Raw genomic sequence first — 18605 nt, forward strand, 5'->3', positions numbered from 1 at the left:
CCACAAGGTCCCACTTCGGTCAGTGGAAAAATAGTGCACAAATAATCAAACTATTGACCAACCTGTTCTCAAAGTATGTGCAATGGCCTGTTGTCGAGATGCCATTTAGTTCCATCACAGAGCACAAGGGAAGCCTGCCAGACATATTTTAGATTGTAAAGGAAACAAATGAATTGGAATCCCATGCTTCAGGAGCACTGTTCAATTACAGTGCATATTTAAAACAATATACATTTATGCAAATAAAGGGGAGAGCCAGATGTCCTTTTTATCTCTCTCCCTCTGGGTTGTTTTTCCTCTTTCTCTACCCTTTGTTTCTCTTCTTTCCCTCTGTTTCTTCATCTAGGCCCTTACTCTCTCCTCCACTTGCCATCCTCCATTCTGTTCTCCCCCTATAATTTCCTTTCTCTCTCTTCCCCTCTCCCTACTGCATGCCCCCCGTGTGCATTCCTCCTCCCACACTGGATGGCCCCTGCACTCTCCCCCCTTCCCCACTGCATGTCCTCTGCGCTCTTTTCTCCATCTTTACAAAGATACTCCTAGGTGCTACTCCTACAGTTCCAGTGTGAATGCATAGTCCAATCTGACTGATCCACTGATAGTAAGTATTCTAGGTGTGTGTAGGTAGCAGTATATTTGCTTTCGCTGTGAGTAGTCACATACCATTGCATTCAGAAGTGCCTAAATCTTCTCAAAGTAGTTCAGCCTAAATCTGCACTTCAGAGGCCTTTCTTTAAAGAGAAAAGATCAAAAAGAAGAGAGAAAAAGTCAGTCCTGTGTGATATCTAAACATGGCTGTAAGACAGAGTGATGGGACAAGCTGTCTCTGCTTTACCCTAGAGACAAACACAACTCTTGAAAACTGTGCACACTGAACTGTCCTTGGAAGCTATGTGTCATCACCTACATTTAACAGTGGTATCAGCAAAGCAAGCTCGATAAAGCATGTGTTGAAGGCATGTGAAGGAATAACTTTTCAGCTGCTTTTCTCTATGCCAGATGATTCCATTGTTGAGATCATCTGTCCTGGTGATTTTGTAAACAAGGAGTCACATGGGAGAGAAGGCTCCTTCCCTTCCATCCATGCTGAGGAAAGACAAAGAGATGAGAGTTTAGAGATCGGCCTGAGCCAAAATCTTCCTTCCCTTGAAAACTAGAATTAGAATCTGGATTTCACAACTGATCTCCATCTCTATGATAGTCCGAACCAAAACCTCTGACCTGAATACCCGGACTTGAAAGGGCACATTCCAGATCTAAAACCATTAGTGAAGTTTAGTACTGATAAATATGAAATGCAGAATACCCACAAACTCTAACCCTAGCCATCACCCTAATCTTAACCATTAACTCTAACCACCTCTGTTACCCTGACAATAATCTTAATAGCAAATGCTGTTTGAGCCCTAAGCCCTGCTTTTGCCTTAACTCTAAAGATGACCATATTACCTTAAGGTTACCTATAACTGCAAATCTAATTGTAGCCAAAACTCTAAACAAAGCTCAAGCCTAGCCTAAATATAAGCCCTAACACCAATCAAATTCTGGTGTTTATTCCTTAAATGAAATAGGATGCAATGGAGTGTCTACCCTATACTTACATGAAAAGGGTTAACGGGAAATAGAGAGCTCTATTAAAGTACCTGGCTGCACCTGGAGGGTGGGCTAGCAACTACTGATGAATCCCGGGGAGGGGAGGAGCTGGGAGCTAGAATAAAGAGAGGAAGTGTGTAGTTGTAGTGGGGAGAGGCCAGCCAGCTGGATGGTTGGGATTGATTGGGCTGCCTCTCTTGGCAAGATGAAGAACTCATGAGTGGTAGAAAGATGAGTCAGTTCTTTGGGGGAGCTAGCAAAAAGAGTGTGAGAATCTGTCTTGGCTGGGAGGAGCACTCAGAGAATCATAGAATATCAGTGTTGGAAGGGACCTCAAGAGGTCATCTAGTCACTGGGAGGAAAAGTTTGTTTGGAAAAGGCAGAGGGGATTATGGGATGTTTGGAGTGATCCAAGAACCAGCCCACCTTGATTCGGAGAAGCAAAGCTCATTGCCTGGTGCCCTCTCGTTTCAACTTCCAGTGACCCAGATACTGATGGTCTGTTTTATTACACAGCAAACCTTGAGTCACAGCAGACTTTCAATATTGTCTGTTGATGAAACAGGCACTGTGCTAATAAAATAAATCACCCCTTGTACTTCTTCTTTGCCTCGCTGAATAAATATAAAATAGAGAATCCAATATAGGCAAACAAAAGTTAAGTGTACATAGGTTTCTTCTCCACTCTCCTTTTCTCCCCATACAGTTAACACCTCCTTATCACTCTGTGTTAGTAAAATAAGAATCATGTCCTATAATAAGAGATGAGCCTGTTACCTTTGATAGCACAAACTATTTCCATCTGGCTTCTTCTCAAAGCAAATACTTCTCCACATCTCTGCTGACCATACACTTCCTCAATATCAGTTACTACAGTGCAAAAGAAAGATAAAATAGCGTATATGATTATGATGATGATCTTATTTTCATATAGCTCCTTTTATCCCTCAGGAGGGTTCTCAACATGCCTTACAGGCATTACCAGCAGATTTATAAACTATATATAGAAACCACTTCACTCATTGCTGAAGTACAGACACGCTTAGGGTGAAACACAGCAGCTGTTTTGAAGCGGCACAGCTATAGTTTAGGACATGAAGAGGAGAATACAGACTGTGTCCCACTGAAAATGCAAGAGGCAATATTTTAGGTAAACAGAACATAATTATTAAAAGCGTAATGCAAAGAGAACACTATAATTAACTTTTTCTTTCCTAATAAGTGCCATGGGACTAAGGCAAGCGTAACATACTCCTCTGGACGTTTGGCAAAAATCTGATCATCTGCATGTTCAATTGAGAGCTGGTATTTATTAAATTATTATGTAATTACAAAAAAAAAATGTCTGGGCTCAATCCGGTACTGAGTTCCTCAGAGGTGGGAAAGCTACAAAAAAGCTACTGTTCCCTGACCCTGGGGACAGCTGGAGGCCTAACAGTCCATAGTTTGCATTTCAAACCAAAAGGGTGCTCTATTTTCTATATCAATAGCAGCACTACATCTGTATTATTTATTTGATACACCTCTTGTTTCCTTTGCTCTTCTAGTTCCCAAGTGATTAAAAAGCTGTGCATTTTTGCTTTTAAAAATGAATAGCAAACAAATCTAAAAACACTTGTAAATGAAGATTGTAATACATGGGGATCTAGCTACGAACAGATGTACAATGTAAGGGTAAAATTCTCCTCTCTGTTGCATTGTCCTTGTTCCATAAGTAGCGCTTATATTGACATTACTGGGAGTTCTGGCCACCATGGAATATCTTACGGACATTCTCAGTGCAGTGCAGACAAGAGAGAATAATTTTGCCCTGAGGCTGTATCATAGTCAGGGGTTTAAGGTGAAAATATCAATTATGTATTAACTATGAAAGCAAAATGAATGGTTTGTACGTGTCACTAAAGCTTCACTTTATAAAACCAGCCTTAGGAATAGTAACAGTTTGTGTATGTTTTATTATAACATATTACGATAACCATAAGCCACAGATGCCTGCAGCACTATTCTTTCCCTGATTTATGTGCACAGCTTCCATTAATGCTAGTGAGTTTTCTGTGACTATTTCAAAGGGAGAATGCCCCCAAACACGTTAAAATATTTATTCACTTACTCAATGTACTTCTGTGACAAACACAGGAATTTTGGCAACATTTTTATGAAGTCAATGCATGCCTTGTTTCCCCTCTCCTCTTGGTATTGCTGTGCATGGAGTGGACGAAGCAGGAAACATGAGGTCGTTTGTCATGTAATTGTCTTGGAAAGGTTAAGGACTGGCTGGGAACTAACCCATATCAGTGGAAGACACTAAAGACACAGTGGAAACCCTAAGGACTGAACATGGGAGGCTCCCAGCTTGGCTGAGTGGAACACACATGAACTCAGGAAGAAGGCAATGGGGGGAGGTGACAGGAGGTAATAAGAACTGGGTTCAGAGAGAGAGAGAGAGAGAGAGAGAGAAGCAGGATACAGATATCTCTCCTGGAACTAAGACTTAAAGGTTTTGTCTACACTCCCAATTGAACGCCAAAACTTTTGTCATTCATAGGTGCTTAAAAAAAGCTCCCCCCTCCCTCCAAAAGACAAATGTTTTGTAACAGTAAGTGGCAATGTAAACGGCTCGTTGATGGCAGGAGCGCTCTTCTGTTGACAATACGAACCCCACACATAGGGGGTGGAAGTATTTTATCTGCAATAGTGCTGACAAACAGCATTTACTCTGTCTGACTTTTAGCAACACGGCCGTGTCGACACAGCCATGTCGCTAAAAGCTGTGTAGTGTAGACATAGCCACTGGTCTGTTGTCCGACCTCGGGCCAGCCACTTACTTCCTGTATTTATCCCCCACTTTGGTTGTCTTGTCTATTTAGATTGTAAGCTCTTTGGACCAGGAACTCTGTCACTATGTGTTTGTACAGTGGCTAGCACAATGGGGTCACAATGTAAGTTGGGACCTGGGGCTGCTGAACTACAAAGAACAAATAATTACAAGGCAGGGGAATTGGTGTTTTAAAGGTCTAGCATTATAACTACCCCAGGACTGTCAACTCTCATAATTTATCATGAATTTCATATTTGATTTCTTTCTTAAATCTTCAGCTCCTGGGGAAAAGGTGATGACACAGATCAGGTTTTTTTTAAAGAAGTTTCTACTAGGGCTGTCAAGCGATTTAAAAAATTAATCGCGCTGTTAAACAACAATAGAATACCAGTTATTTTAAATAATTTTGGATGTTTACTACATTTTCAAATATATTAATTTCAATTACAACACAGAATACAAAGTGTACAGTGTTCACTTTATATTTATTTTTATTGCAAATATTTGCACTGTAAAAAAACAAAAAGTTGTATTTTTCAATTCACCTCATAGAAGTAGTGTCGTGAAATCTCTTTATCATGAAAGTTGAATTTACAATTGTAGAGTTATGTACAAAAACAACTGCATTCAAAAATAAAACAATGTAAAACTTTAGAAGTCCACTCAGTCCTACTTCTTGTTCAGCCAATCACTCAGACAAACAAGGTTGCTTATAATTTGCAGGAAATAATGCTGCCTGCTTCTTGTTTACAATACCACCTGAAAATCAGAACAGGCATTTGCATGGCACTGTTGTAGCTGGCGTTGCAAGATATTTACGTGCCAGATGCACTAAAGATTCATATGTCCCTTTATGCTTCAACCACCATTCCAGAGGACATGCTTCCATGCTGATGATGGGTTCTGCTTGATAACGATCCAAAGCCGTGCAGACTGACACATGTTCATTTTCATCATCTGAGTTAGATGTCACCAGCAGAAGGTTGATTTTCTTTTTTGGTGGTTTGGGTTCTGTAGTTTCCGCATTAGAGTGTTGCTCTTTTAAGACTTCTAAAAGCATGCTCCATACCTCCTCCCTCTCAGATTTTGGATGACATTTCAGATTCTTAAACCTTGGGTTGAGTGATGTAGCTATTTTTAGAAATCTCACATTGGTACCCTCTTTGTCAAATTTGCTGTGAAAGTGTTCTTAAAACGAACATGTGCTGGGTCATCATCCAAGACTGCTATAACATGAAATATATGCAGAATGCAGGTAAAAGAGAGCAGGAGACATACATTCCCCCCCCCCCAAGGAGTACAGTCACAAATTTAATTGACCTGGAAACACTAGCAACAGAGGGTCCTGTGGCACCTTTAAGACTAACTGTTAGTCTTAAAGGTGCCACAGGACCCTCTGTTGCTTTTTACAGATTCAGACTAACATGGCTACCCCTCTGATACTGGAAACACTAGGGTTCCCTATCTGAGATAGTCCACTAGCTGGCTGCCCTAGAGCTGTGGTCCCTGGAAGCACTAGAAATCCAGGGTGCCAAGCCTGGGAACTTGGGAGCTGGTGCTCCCAGTGTTTCCAGTTTCTCAGCTCCTTGTCAGCCAGGAGGGTTGGGGTGTGTGACATTCCCTAGGGTACAAGCTGGACTATAGAATAGAGGCATCCCCTTAACTCTATAGCCTGGGGTGCCTTTAAAACTGCTTTGCTGCCAGAACAGCCACATCTGGCCTGCTCACATACAGCCACTAGCATGTAAAATCACTCCCAGCCACATGACCATGAATGCTCTCTCAGCCATTCAAGAATTATACACAGGGAAACACCGGCATAGTCTTTAGTCCCAGCCTTGTTCCCTAGACAGAAGGAGGAGAGGTGATGTGGAAGTCCCTGTCTCTTATTTTATACCCTCCTCCTTTCTTTGAGAATTACCCCCGCCAGAGTGTAGACAAACAGTCCTCTGTGTACATGCGGTTTGAAACATTCCTGCAATGCAATGTACATTTCTTGTTTACACTCCCCCCGTGCTGGTGAATGGACAATTAAGTAGAGAATAGCTTTTTAGCACCTGGTTGGCATGCTAGTGTACCTTTGTCTCTGAGAAAATGGTTTGTGTGCATTACACAGAACTACAACATATTTCAGTAACAATCATATAGCAAAATCTCATAATCTTACATGCAATGATGTTACAAAAATTTCAATTGGGTAATGATATTCAGCAAATTATGAGTTTTCTAATGATACCTCACAAGGCATACTTTGTACAAATATATCATAACCTTATAAAAGTGGCGAACATGGGTATAGGACGTTATGGGGGGGAACTAGGAGCCTGAAAGCCCTGGTTGAGCAAGGAGATTGGGACCTGGCACTTCCAGGCTCTCTCTCAGCTCTGCAGGGTAGCCTAGAAGTTTAGGAGCTTGGGCTCCAACAATTCATAGATTATAAAACCAGAAGGAGCTACTATGATCATCTAGTCAGCCAGGTGCTAAAAAGCTATTCTCTACTTAACTGTCCATCATCTAGTCTGACCTCCTACAGAACACAGGCCATAGAACTTCCCTGATTTGACTGCTGTTTGAACAACAGTATCTGTTTTAGAAAAAAAGTTCAACCTTATTTAAAAATTGTCAATGTTGAAGAATACACCATAATTCTTGGGACGATGTTCCAAATGGTTTTGTTATACTTGGACCCAGCAGAGAAGGATATAGACAGAGGGAACTAATGGAAACACAGCTGTCTGCTGTGGAAAGATTATTGTTCTTCTGGCAGTAAAACTGAAACCAACATGACAGTGAGGCTTTGTACTGAGGAAGGGTGAGTGCTGAAACATTTAAAAGGATAGGACATCACATTCCTCCACCCTACTTTAAAAAAGCTTTCCAAATATATATACATTGTCATTTACATGGCTAACAAAAACTATATAACCTAACAAAAGTTGTGGGTGGTCTTCTGCAGACTCGTAAATTGCAAAGGATTATTCTGCCCTGGAATAGCAACTCACTAACTGAACAACATATAAATTCAGGCACACAACTGGTTTTCTCACTCTCTTGGGATAACATGGTAATGGTGGTGCGGCAGTTCCCTGAAGAACAGGAACAGTTGGGGTAAGAAATCAATTGGATCGAATACCAACGTTTCTTTCACCAAGTCATCAATATTAGGAGGTTTTAACAGAAGGAGGTTTGATCTGAGGAACAGAAAGTCCTACTGGAACATCCCTGGACTCTGGTACTTGTCAAGATTACAACTGGTCCATATGTTATTTCCATAAAATACTATCAGATAGTTTTACCACAAACAAAAGAGGTCCTGTGCATTTTACAAGTTCTCCAAGTACCTATTTCACTCCACGGTCATAGTTGCGAGTCTACATTAAATATCCTACTTGAAAAGCACAATGATGAGTCTCACGTCATCAATTAGTTTGCATAACTTGGGATTTGGTTATATGTGAGACAACATCAGGACGGAGCAGGTTCCAACAGGTATGCAAAGACTTCTTCAAGAAAAGAGTTGCAGGTGACTCCTGGGTAGTAACGTGTTGTGTTCCTGCAAAAAGCAAAACAAATTTCTGTTTCTGTCCAGTTTCTGTTGATGACTCAAAATAGACTAGTAACTAGTTGGCTCTTAAGGCATGCTTAAGTGTTTGTACAATGCTAAATGTTCTGCTAGTCCATTTTTAGCTGAGTGGAACAGAATGTTTGTGCTGAATTTCATTTGAAGCTAGGAACCTTGAAATTTTTCAGAACAGAATTGAGGTCCATTGTTACTCACCAACTGTAACAGTAAACCAAATTAGCTAAACAAGGTACTAATATGTCTAATGGTCTTGGTAACTGTAGTAGAAGTCATCCTGAAAATTTCTGGCCATTTCAAATAGGTGTTGACTACAACCCCAAACCATATAACCTTTCAAAGGTCTGGCAAAGTCCATGTGAATACATGTCCAAGGAATCTGAGGCCATGACCAAGGGCGTAGATAAGATGGTCCAGGATTATGTTGAATTTGTTGACACATAATACAGCACTTTGCCTTTCTCTCAATATCTTTGTCAATCCCCGGCCATAGACATGACTCCGGGCTATGGCCTTTATCTACACAATGCCAAAATGTTCTTTTGAAGAGCTTCCAAAACCAGAGATTGGAGTGATCTTGGAATGATCACTTGCACTCTTCATTATATGCAACCGTGATTCACAGACAATTCACATTGATGTGACAAGAATTGTGCACACTGGGAGTTTTTTTGATCCAACACTACCTTGTAGTACCACTTCCTTCACAAGAGAAGGCATATCATCCTTAGTGGTTTCTTTGTTGATATCTGTGCCAATGATGGGTAACCTATCCATCAAATTGAGAAAAAACATTTTGTCTGAAGTTTCTTTGAGTTGATGGCAATGCAGGCATGGCAGTCATCACAGCCCATCAGCATTGCCATGCTGAGTTCCTTTACTGAATTGAAGAGTATAGGAAAGAGCTGAAAGTAGCAATGCCCATTGTTGCATATGAGCAGCAGCTAATGACAGAATTCTGTTTCCATCCAAAAATTGAAAGTAATGGCCATTGATCCATCAGCAAGGTAAAATGTCTATCATACAGATAGGCATGGAACTTCTGAATTCTGAAGATAATGCTGAGAAATTCTCGCTCTATTTACACATATTTCTTCTCAGGTATAATGAGTTGTTTGTGAAGTGAAGGCAATTGGTTTCTCCATGCCATCAGGAAGAAAGTGGGAAAGAATTGCACCCACTTCATACTGTGAAGCATCACAAGCCAGTAGCAGTGGCTACAAAACATCAAAGTCCATAAGAACTTTCGCTCACATCAACAATTTCTTAGCTAATTTAAATGCATGCTCACACTCTTCAGTCCATTTCCATTTTTTCTTTGCTTGTAACAGGTCATGTAAGGCCAATACTGTTGCCAGATTAGTCAGACATTTACCATAAGAGTTAAGTAGTCCTAAGAATGAGTGTAACCATGACACATTCTCTGGCAGGGGTGCTTGAAGAACTGCCTTCTCTTTTTCTGGCAATTTCCTTAAGCCTTTGACATCAATTATATGTCCAAGGTATCCAAGTGAAGGTGTGAAAAACTCACAGTTGTCTCGATGTATTCTCAGTCCATGGTCTTCCAAACCTTACAAGACAGCATCCAAATTCTGACAATGATCCTCTTGATCCTTTCCTGTAACAAGGATTTCATCCAAATAGCACTTTGAACTCCATTCAGTCCCTTCACAATCTCATCCATGGTTTTCTGGAACAGGGCAGGTGCCTACGGGTACCAAAAGGCAAACTGTTGTAACAAAATAAGCCTTTTTGCATGTTGATTGAGATATATTTATGAGATGCCAGATCAATCTCCATTTGTAGATATGCATTGAGCAAATCCAATTTATTGAAACACTGTCCACCACTAAGATTAGCAAACAAATCTTCAATACAAGGTAGTGGTCAACCTGGTCTGCACATAAAACTGGATTCAATGTCACTTTGAAATCACCACAAATTCAGACTGAGCCATCCTTCTTGATCATTGGTATGATGGCTGTAGCCCACTCACTGTGTGAAACTGGTGACAAGACTCCAATGTTCACTAAACAGTCCAAATCGATTTCTACCAGAGGCTTTTGAGCAAAAGGCACAACTCTGGGCTTGCAATATTTTGGGTAGCTGTCAGACTTAACAGTGAACTTCACTGACATGCACAATTGTTGCCAAAGAATACCAAAGCCATAGAAGGCTAAGCCATAATATCTTTCCCCTGAAGCTTTACAGTATGATTTAAAGGATGATTGCTGTGTTTGACTTCTTTACATCTAAATAAAAAGAGAACTGTTTTATTATTTTGGAGCACTTAACAGTAGGACCCCAATTTAAAATGTACAAAATATCACATTTCAAGCCAAATACATGAAAGATGGCTGGAGTCAAAAGTTATCATACAAATGAAACCGAACATTTTTATTTTCATCATACTTCTAATTTCCACATATACACTTTTTAAAATAAATCAGCATTTTAAACATGATCTCTTTTATCATCTTCAACAGAGAACCTACTAAGAAAACTCTGCTCGTAGCTTTTTTTCCAGGTTGAAGTGTACATATTACTCACCTAAAATCCAATCCTGGAGGTTTTGGGTTGCACAATGACAATCATCTCCTTCTCCATGCTCTTAGACTATCAAGACACAATGTTAAGTAAAAACAGACAAAACAAATTGAGTTTTACAGACCACATTTTTTTTTAACAGGTTCCCATAAAAGGCCTATTTACAGCAAATATCAAATGTTTTGAGTACATATAACAATACTAAATAATTCTTAATCTAGCAAAAAAATCTAAAGAATTAATTTACAAGTTTTAAATGGCTGTTTTAAATCTAGGCTAAATTTAGCCCCTTTCCATAAAGATCATATTCTTTATATAGGATATAGTCCTTTAGAACTGGTGGAAGAGGAAGCTTCGCCATTGATGCTTGTCTCCGTAGTCTCCTTAGTCCCATCAGTTGACGTATTTTCAGGCGGCACAAATGTTTTAATGGGCTAGGATTCTCTGAAAAATAGTGAGGGAAACACATCAGGGGAAAAAACAGGCCATTAATTTGGCAAGTGTGTCTCAGACTTAGAATCTCAAAACATGCGCTCTAATGAAACTCACTTCAGAAATCTACCAGCTGAAAGCTCTCCTATTCCTGTTACTTTTAATAAAATACAGTTTTAATTTACTCCCAAACAAATGCACCACTAATAAAATTTCACTGGAGCAATGGTGACATCCAGTGGCCAGTTTTATTGTACTTAGATTTTATTTTCATATTGGATGCTCATTATGTTGTTTTTTTCCTGTTTTTAATTGACAAACCTATTTATTTTAGCTAAATTCTAAATGGTGATTTTCTGTGCTATTCACACCTTATAATCAGCACTTTTCCTTTAAAATGATGGTAACACCATGGTCTCAATTTTTCAAACGTGGGCACCTGAATAGCGTATCCAAATCCTTCATTTGGATGCTTAGATCAACACACCAATTAGCACAATAAATGCTGACTAATTACATGATCTGTGTACTCAATCCTGAAAGGTGCTAAGCACCTTCAATTCCCACTGACTCAGTAACACTTGAAGGTGCAGTATTAGACCCTGTGTGTTTGAGTTATTGCAACTTCTAAACAAAGACTACAAATATCATAAGATAACTGATACATCATGCCACCAGAGAGAGTTCATTGTAATTAAATGTTTTATATGAACAGCATATTTCAAAATACTTGAACTTTTGAAGCAGTTAGCACAACCAAATCACTTTGAAACTGTGACATCAAACAACAAAATCCAAAAAAGTAATTCTTTTGCGCACCAGTGTAAAATGCAAAAGCAAAAATAAAGACAGCATCAGCTTTAATTTTGAAAATTTTGCCTTTTATCAGTTGATTTTACAATCTCCACATTATTCAGACAGAATTTTGTATTTATTACCCTAATAGAAAGAGAACTGCTTTGGTGAAGGTTTATAAAAGCATAAACATTAGTGTTAATTACCTGTTAGACTGCGATAGCTCCAAAGAGAACTGTGCCAGATAAATATAGACAAACATATTTTCCATAGTTCAATAAATTAAAATGTATTAAATAGATCTTCATTTCAAAGTACCAATTCCAGTTTGTGTGCACATACATATAGGTATATTTTTAAAATAAATGTAGATGATCAATAGACTAACAGCTCTACTGCAATATAGCATATAAATATGTAATTAGGCATGGTACACATGCCCTTAGGAAATTGTTATAGGATATCTTCCTATACGTATCTAATGGAAACTTTTCAGAATTTAATTGCAACTGCTTTAAAGTGGCACAGAGATAAATATCATAAATTAATTCCTTGCATGTATTACTAATAAACTAATGAAACTGGGCAATTTTTTCAAATGTAGGACTAAAGTGTCCCTTACACATAAGCATATACCCTATGTAGCCTACATAAGGGACTGGAAACTTTGTGAATTCATAGTTATGAGGTGAAATCCTGCGCATGTTTGTTTCAGCTGGGAGGTGTGATTCCCAGCTCAGGCCGACAGACTCATGCTAGTTAGAGCACAGCTAGCACAAGTCTGTCTATCTGTGCTACCAGCTGCAATATAGACATACCCACTGAAGTCAATAACAAAATTCTCATTGACCTCAATAGGGGCAGGATGTCACTCATGGTGTTTCTGCCAGATCGATCTAGTAGGAGGGTAGGATTTTCGAAGGGTCAGAATTCCTTCCACCCAGAACTGGAAAGGGCTTCTGCGTCCTAAACCTGAGGATTCTTTCCTAAGATCTTGGCAGATCCTGAATGATCTACTGGATCAAGAGCAATCTGCATGAAGTTTCCGTGCCCCCTCAGTGCCTCTAGGACCCCCCAGCCTCCATGATTCCCAAATTGCTGCTGCTCTTGAACCCTCTCGGTCCTGGGGTTAATATTGTGGTGGAATGTCCCATCTAGTTTGTAAGCCTTTTAAAAGACAGGTAAACACAGGAACCCGTGAGAGGCTCAACTAAAATGCTAAAAATGATGCCCCGATAATGCACATTGTGTAAGTCAGATTTAGGACATTGTGGCATACTAAATGCCAACATTTTTACAGTCGAAGTGTTCCACACACCACACTCTTTCTCGTGTTGCTCTTTGAAGAGCTATTAGGTGAGGGAGGGAGTAGAACAATGAAAGCGTGGGCAAATGCCCCTCGGTAAAGGGACAGCATCTCAAAGGATTACACAGTGATGGGTGAGTTAGAAATACATATGTCAGTGTAAGGTGAGATTCTGCCACCACTACTCACCTGGAGGTACCTTACTCTCCAAATGAAATAAATGGGGCTTCCCCCAGAACAAGGTACTACTCAAAGAGGCAGATCCTTAGCTAGTATAAATTGTCTTAGTGCAATGATGTCAATGGAACTAGGATGACTGATTCTACCTGAGGATCTGCCCCAGTCTGAGAGAGGGTGTCAGGAACTGGCCCTTAGATCAGGTGATGAAAACAGAACATATTAGAATTAAATATAACTGGTAATTATAGTAATTTTTTACAAACCTTTAATACCAGATCAAATAATTAAACAAATGTTAGACATTTACCTAATATCTGTTGTATCTCTGGCCATTCTTTCTGTGCTTCTAGGACACACTTTAGTTTTGAGCACAAAGGAACATAATCCATATAGTCTATCAAAATGCGAATCACATGTCCAACTAAATGTTTCAACCAAGGAACTGTAATAAAGGCACAGAACTGAAAGGAAAAACACAGATTACTTTTAAAACTCACCCAGGGAGATGCCAATATCCTGTAAGAAACAGTCCTGTACTGACATCCCATGGGGATATAATGGATCACCTAAAAAGTCAGCTCCAGCAATCTCTAACTTCTGATTCTTTGTTTGAACAGAAACCTGAAGGCCACTTTTCATTATGTCAAAGATGATAATATCTTGATAATTTCCTCATTGTTTTATTCCACTTTGGTTTTAGAAGTAGGGTTAAACATCTGTCTCTAAAAAGTACACTTTCATTACATGTATGCTGAGCATTATTGCTCAAACAATAATCTCAAACTCAGGGGAAAACCTGGAGGACATTAACTCTTAGGCCTTTATCATTTTTATCTACTATCATAACTCTACATTTTTCGGCTATACTTTACATTCAAATTTGCTTGAATATATCCCTGAAAAATGGGTTTGCGGTGAGACTCAAAACAGCCTATGGAATAGTATGGCACCCTTGGAAATCTTTGATCATAAAGCATCCAAAGTATAAAATCCTCAAACAGTATCTTGTGTTACCTGTGTTACTAATAACAACTTATTAGTATCTTATGCATGCTAATTGATTGGGAATACCTGCTGCTAGCAGAATGCTAAAAGGCACCCTGCTCCCATTGAAGACAATGGGACTTTCATCATTGACTTCAGTGGAAGAGGAATTGGAACCAAATACAGTTATATTTTTTCTTTTGAACCCACCATTTTATACAAAAGATATAAATGTTCCAAGAATTGTATCTCATAAGTACTTTGTTTAATTGTACTACACCTCTTTATAGTAATGTTTTGCACTTACATAACTACAGAACCTTTTATCTGAGGATTTCAAAGCACTATCCAAACATTAATAAAGTAAGCCTCACAACCCTCTTGTGACAGGCAGATATTATTATTCCCTCTGTCTATGTGGGGAAACTGAAGGACAGACAAGTTCATGCCGACATTTGGAATTTCCCCCCCACTATCGTTGTGTGCCTCAGTTATTGGGATACCCAGGTCCTGATTTTCAGAAGTGCTGAGCATCCACAGCTCTCATTTGACTTCAATCAAAGTTCTGGATTCTCACTCGCTCTGAACACCTGGACATCTCAAGCTGGGCATCAAAAATGTGGACGTTTCATAAATTTAGTCTAACATCTCAATCCTGCAAACACTTACACATACGTATAACTTTATTTGTGTGAGTAAATCTGTTGATTTAGATAGGTTTACCACACGAGTAGATCTCACATGCTTAAGAGGTTGCAGGATCATGCCCTATGTTTAACCCAAAACATACTGGCAAATAATTGGCTGAGTTGGGAATAGAACCCATTTTCCGGCCTTCCAGCTCCCTCCTTTAATTGCTAGTCAATACTTCCTTCCTACAACCTCTAACTCAGTTTCAAAACTAAAACAACTCTCTATGTGTCATTTTCTCTATACCAGAATAAAACTGAAGAAAGGTTATTGGGGGAGGAGGGGTGTAAATAAATATGCTGATATCAAGAAATCTTAATTCTGCATTAAAATATGAAATAAATTTAAAGCAAGATTGCATTGAAGAGAAAAATGAAGAGAAGAAAATGAGGAATGTGCTTACTGGAGTATCTTTTATTACACAAGATGTCCATCCTGGTAATACCTCCTCTTCTGGAAGTGACCACACAAAAGAACTTCCAAAGATGTCGCCATGCATGCAATCAAAACACCTCTCTGCATTATATCCATGATTCAACAACAGCCTTAGCATTACCTCATCATTCAAAGCGTACTGAATGGCACTGGGGAAATGGGTGTCATTCACGAGCATGAAGTAGCAATTGACATTTGCTCCATATGATAGAAGCAATCGTACGATTTCATGGTTACCAGCTCTCACTGCTACAAGAAGACAATTTAGAGGATCCTTGTTTGGGTCTGCACCAGCTTTGAGTAACACTTCTGTGCAGAGAATGTCATTGTTAGAAACAGCAAAATAGAGTGCCGTTTTCCTTTCATCATCGTAGTTTTCAGAAATGTGTTCAGCCAGGAGAGTATTGACATCAAAATCGTTTTCAATGAGGAGTTCTAGACACTGCACATTCTGGCCATCTGCTGCTGAGTGAATGGGGCTTAATCCACTTCTCTGGATTGCAGTCTTGGATGTAACAGGAATTAGATATTTCAATGACCTAAAAAGATAATGAAGAACATTTTCATCTGGCTAAAATCCACCCAGACATCAAGTCCTTCCCCACCCTGCAGCTAAAATCCACCCAGGCACAAACCCCTCCCCCAACCTCATGAAAACAGGATATCCAGTTGTGACTTTCTACTACCTAACTGAACATTTCACCCGAGAAGCCAGATTCTGCCCTCATTTACTCCTGAACAACCCCAAAAGACAAATTTCTGTCCTGACTTATACCACATGGAAACTTTTTGAATTAAATGGAGTTGTACAAAGTGTAAATTACCACCGAATGTCCCAATTACTTTCTTTTAGAGCTGCTAGGTTTTGTTTTTTGTTTTGTATTTCCTATTGAATATGCTGAAGACACATTTAAGATTTAATTAAAAATAATTTAATGTACATACTTGTCAAATATGAATGATCTTTAAATTTGGACTTTTCAATTCAGTCCTTTAATGTGACATGGTACTAGATGCAGTATTATAGGGGATAATTTGAAGCCTACAGTTATACTCACAGATAATGTCCTTCATAGGCTGCTTTGTGTACAGGGAGCTGTCCTGCCCTATTAGGCACATTACCACTTCCTCCATATTCCAAAAGAAGAGCTATACAGTCTGGATTACCTCCTCCAGCTGCTTCAAACAGTACTGATGCACCATCATCTGCTAAAGCATGAACATCACCACCTGGTGAAAGGATATAAAGGTAATAGTTAAGTCCAAAGGAACTTGGAAGATGTATCTTGTCTTTAAAATATCCTGAATTTCTTTTCTCTTCGTGTTCAGTTATTAAAATTGCACCTCTAAGAACAGAACAGAAAGTTTATAGTAACCAGTTTAGAAATTAAATGTAAAATTCAACCATCACAGATACAAACGTATATATATTAGGAAAGTGGAGAGAAATCACTTGAGTGACATTTCCTTTGAGTTGAGATACTTAACTGAGAATGTGCAGTATTCTGAAATCCTTTCAAACATGCTTAATCTCAGATTTGCATGTTGCTACTTAAAAAAAAAAAAATTGGTGCAGGAGCAGAAGTAATCCCCTCTTGTCACTTCTAACATATATATTATATCATTGTAAACCTTTTGTTTTCTTCCAGTGGAGCAAAAACATTCCCATGTGATGCCTTCCTCCCAAAAAAATCCAATCATGGGAAAAAAACATGTTCAGTTACAGTAAAACCTCAGAGTTACAAACACCTCGGGAATTGAGGTTGTTGGTTACTCTGAAATGTTCATAACTCTGAACAAAATGTTATGGTTATTCTTACAAAAGTTTACAGCTGAACATTGACTTAATACAGCTTTGAAACTTTACTATGCAAAATGCTGTTTCCCCCTTTTTTTTAGTAGTTTACGTTTAACACAGTACTGTACTGTGTTTGTTTTGTTTTGGTCTCTGCTGCTGCCTGATTGTGTGTTTCCGGTTCCAAATGAGGTGTGTGGTTGACTGATCAGTTTGTAACTCGTAACTCTGAGGTTCTACTGTAAATATTCCCTTCTGAGACTTGGAAGCAGGGCCCAGCAAGGTAGCTGGAGACAATTTATTTTTCTTTGGTGCATTTACATATTTTTAGATAAAGATTTCAACGTTAAGTTTAGCCTTTAAGAGTCTTATATGAATTGAGATAATCCTTAGAGTGCTTTGGTTCCATAAACCAAAGAGTGAGGGTCATGTTTTCCCATTCTATGTCTTTTAAATCATAAACCTAGTAATCTGAGTTTAAAGCTTGAGATTTGGCCTAGTTATAGGCAGGCTACTTTGCAATATGGAACCATTGTGGCAGTGCATCCTAGTGGCTATGGATGGAATTAAAAATATACATATATATTACACAGTTTTATCTTATTTGATTATCCAGTATTAATCTATCTATTGAGTCACTGGTGCAGCTCACATATTGGGTATTTTGTCCTGGACCACATAAACTAACTCTGATGGCTCTCATTCTATATCCACTACATATGTTCCTTATTCACAGAATCCTCCCAGTGATGTATCAACTATTCTGCTTTGGAGTTTGTTGGACATTAGACAGAGCACACCACAGGTTAATGCTTTGATAAATACAGCCAAGGTGCTGTGGGATTCACTGAGAATCCTGGTGATATTTAGGTGCTGGATACTTACAAGGCCTGAAATAGGTCAAAAAGACTCATTCAATAGTTTGAAAGGGCAACCTTCTGCACCAAGGGAAAAAGCACATTAATGTGAATAAGCAAAAAGTATGCAATTAATTGTCTTTTACAAAAGAAGGTAAGGCACTGGTATTTGCTTGAATATGTGAAAAAACATTTAAACAGGACAGTGATCGGCAATGGTAGTGTAGAAGGACTGAAGCACAGGGTCAGCAGTAAAGGAGGAAGGTCATGGGGAAATATATTGATAGAACACAACTTAAGACATGTACATCTGACATTTTCCTTACTTTCTATTTGCCTAGTCTATTTCGTTTGTGAGGGACCATGTCTATATATGTGTTTGTTTAGCATTTCTCTTAATGGTGCTACTAGGGTTACTCCGGATTTTCCCGGACATGTCCGGCTTTTGGGGGCTCAAATCCCCGTCCGGGGGGAAATCCCCAAAAGCCGGGCATGTCCGGGAAAATCGGGAGGGAGGGAGGGCTCGGCCGGGGCCTCTTTGGCTGGGGTCGGCGGTGCGGGGCCGGGGTCGCGGGGGCATGGTGCCGGGCTGG

The 18605-nt window shown here is 39.2% G+C and overlaps 1 protein-coding gene and 1 long non-coding RNA gene across 14 annotated transcripts in view; one reads left to right on the top strand and one right to left on the bottom strand.

Annotated features, from left to right (window-relative positions):
• ASB15 (ankyrin repeat and SOCS box containing 15) overlaps window positions 1-18605 on the bottom strand; it is a 60530-nt gene that overhangs the window by 6883 nt on the left and 35042 nt on the right. For 5 of the 13 annotated variants that reach the window (XR_004645447.1, XR_004645446.1, XR_004645448.1 and 2 more), the window contains 6 exons: window positions 16419-16590; window positions 15329-15899; window positions 13559-13712; window positions 10542-10982; window positions 2371-2463; window positions 1000-1086 (listed from right to left, as the gene is read on the bottom strand). Coding sequence is in view for 4 of the 13 variants with exons in the window: in XM_034768079.1 (XP_034623970.1) it covers window positions 10810-10982; window positions 13559-13712; window positions 15329-15899; window positions 16419-16590 (1070 nt within the window). In the remaining 9 variants the exon portion in view is untranslated. The other 8 variants (XR_004645443.1, XR_004645439.1, XM_034768115.1 and 5 more) reach the window with 8 other exon arrangements.
• LOC117876229 overlaps window positions 1008-18605 on the top strand; it is a 49035-nt gene continuing 31437 nt past the window's right edge. Inside the window, exon 1 of the long non-coding RNA XR_004645459.1 lies at window positions 1008-2743. This is a non-coding gene — a long non-coding RNA (uncharacterized LOC117876229). The remainder of the gene's footprint in view (window positions 2744-18605) is intronic.

This window comes from Trachemys scripta, chromosome 1 (assembly GCF_013100865.1).
Source record: "Trachemys scripta elegans isolate TJP31775 chromosome 1, CAS_Tse_1.0, whole genome shotgun sequence".
Classification (NCBI taxonomy): domain Eukaryota; kingdom Metazoa; phylum Chordata; order Testudines; family Emydidae; genus Trachemys; species Trachemys scripta.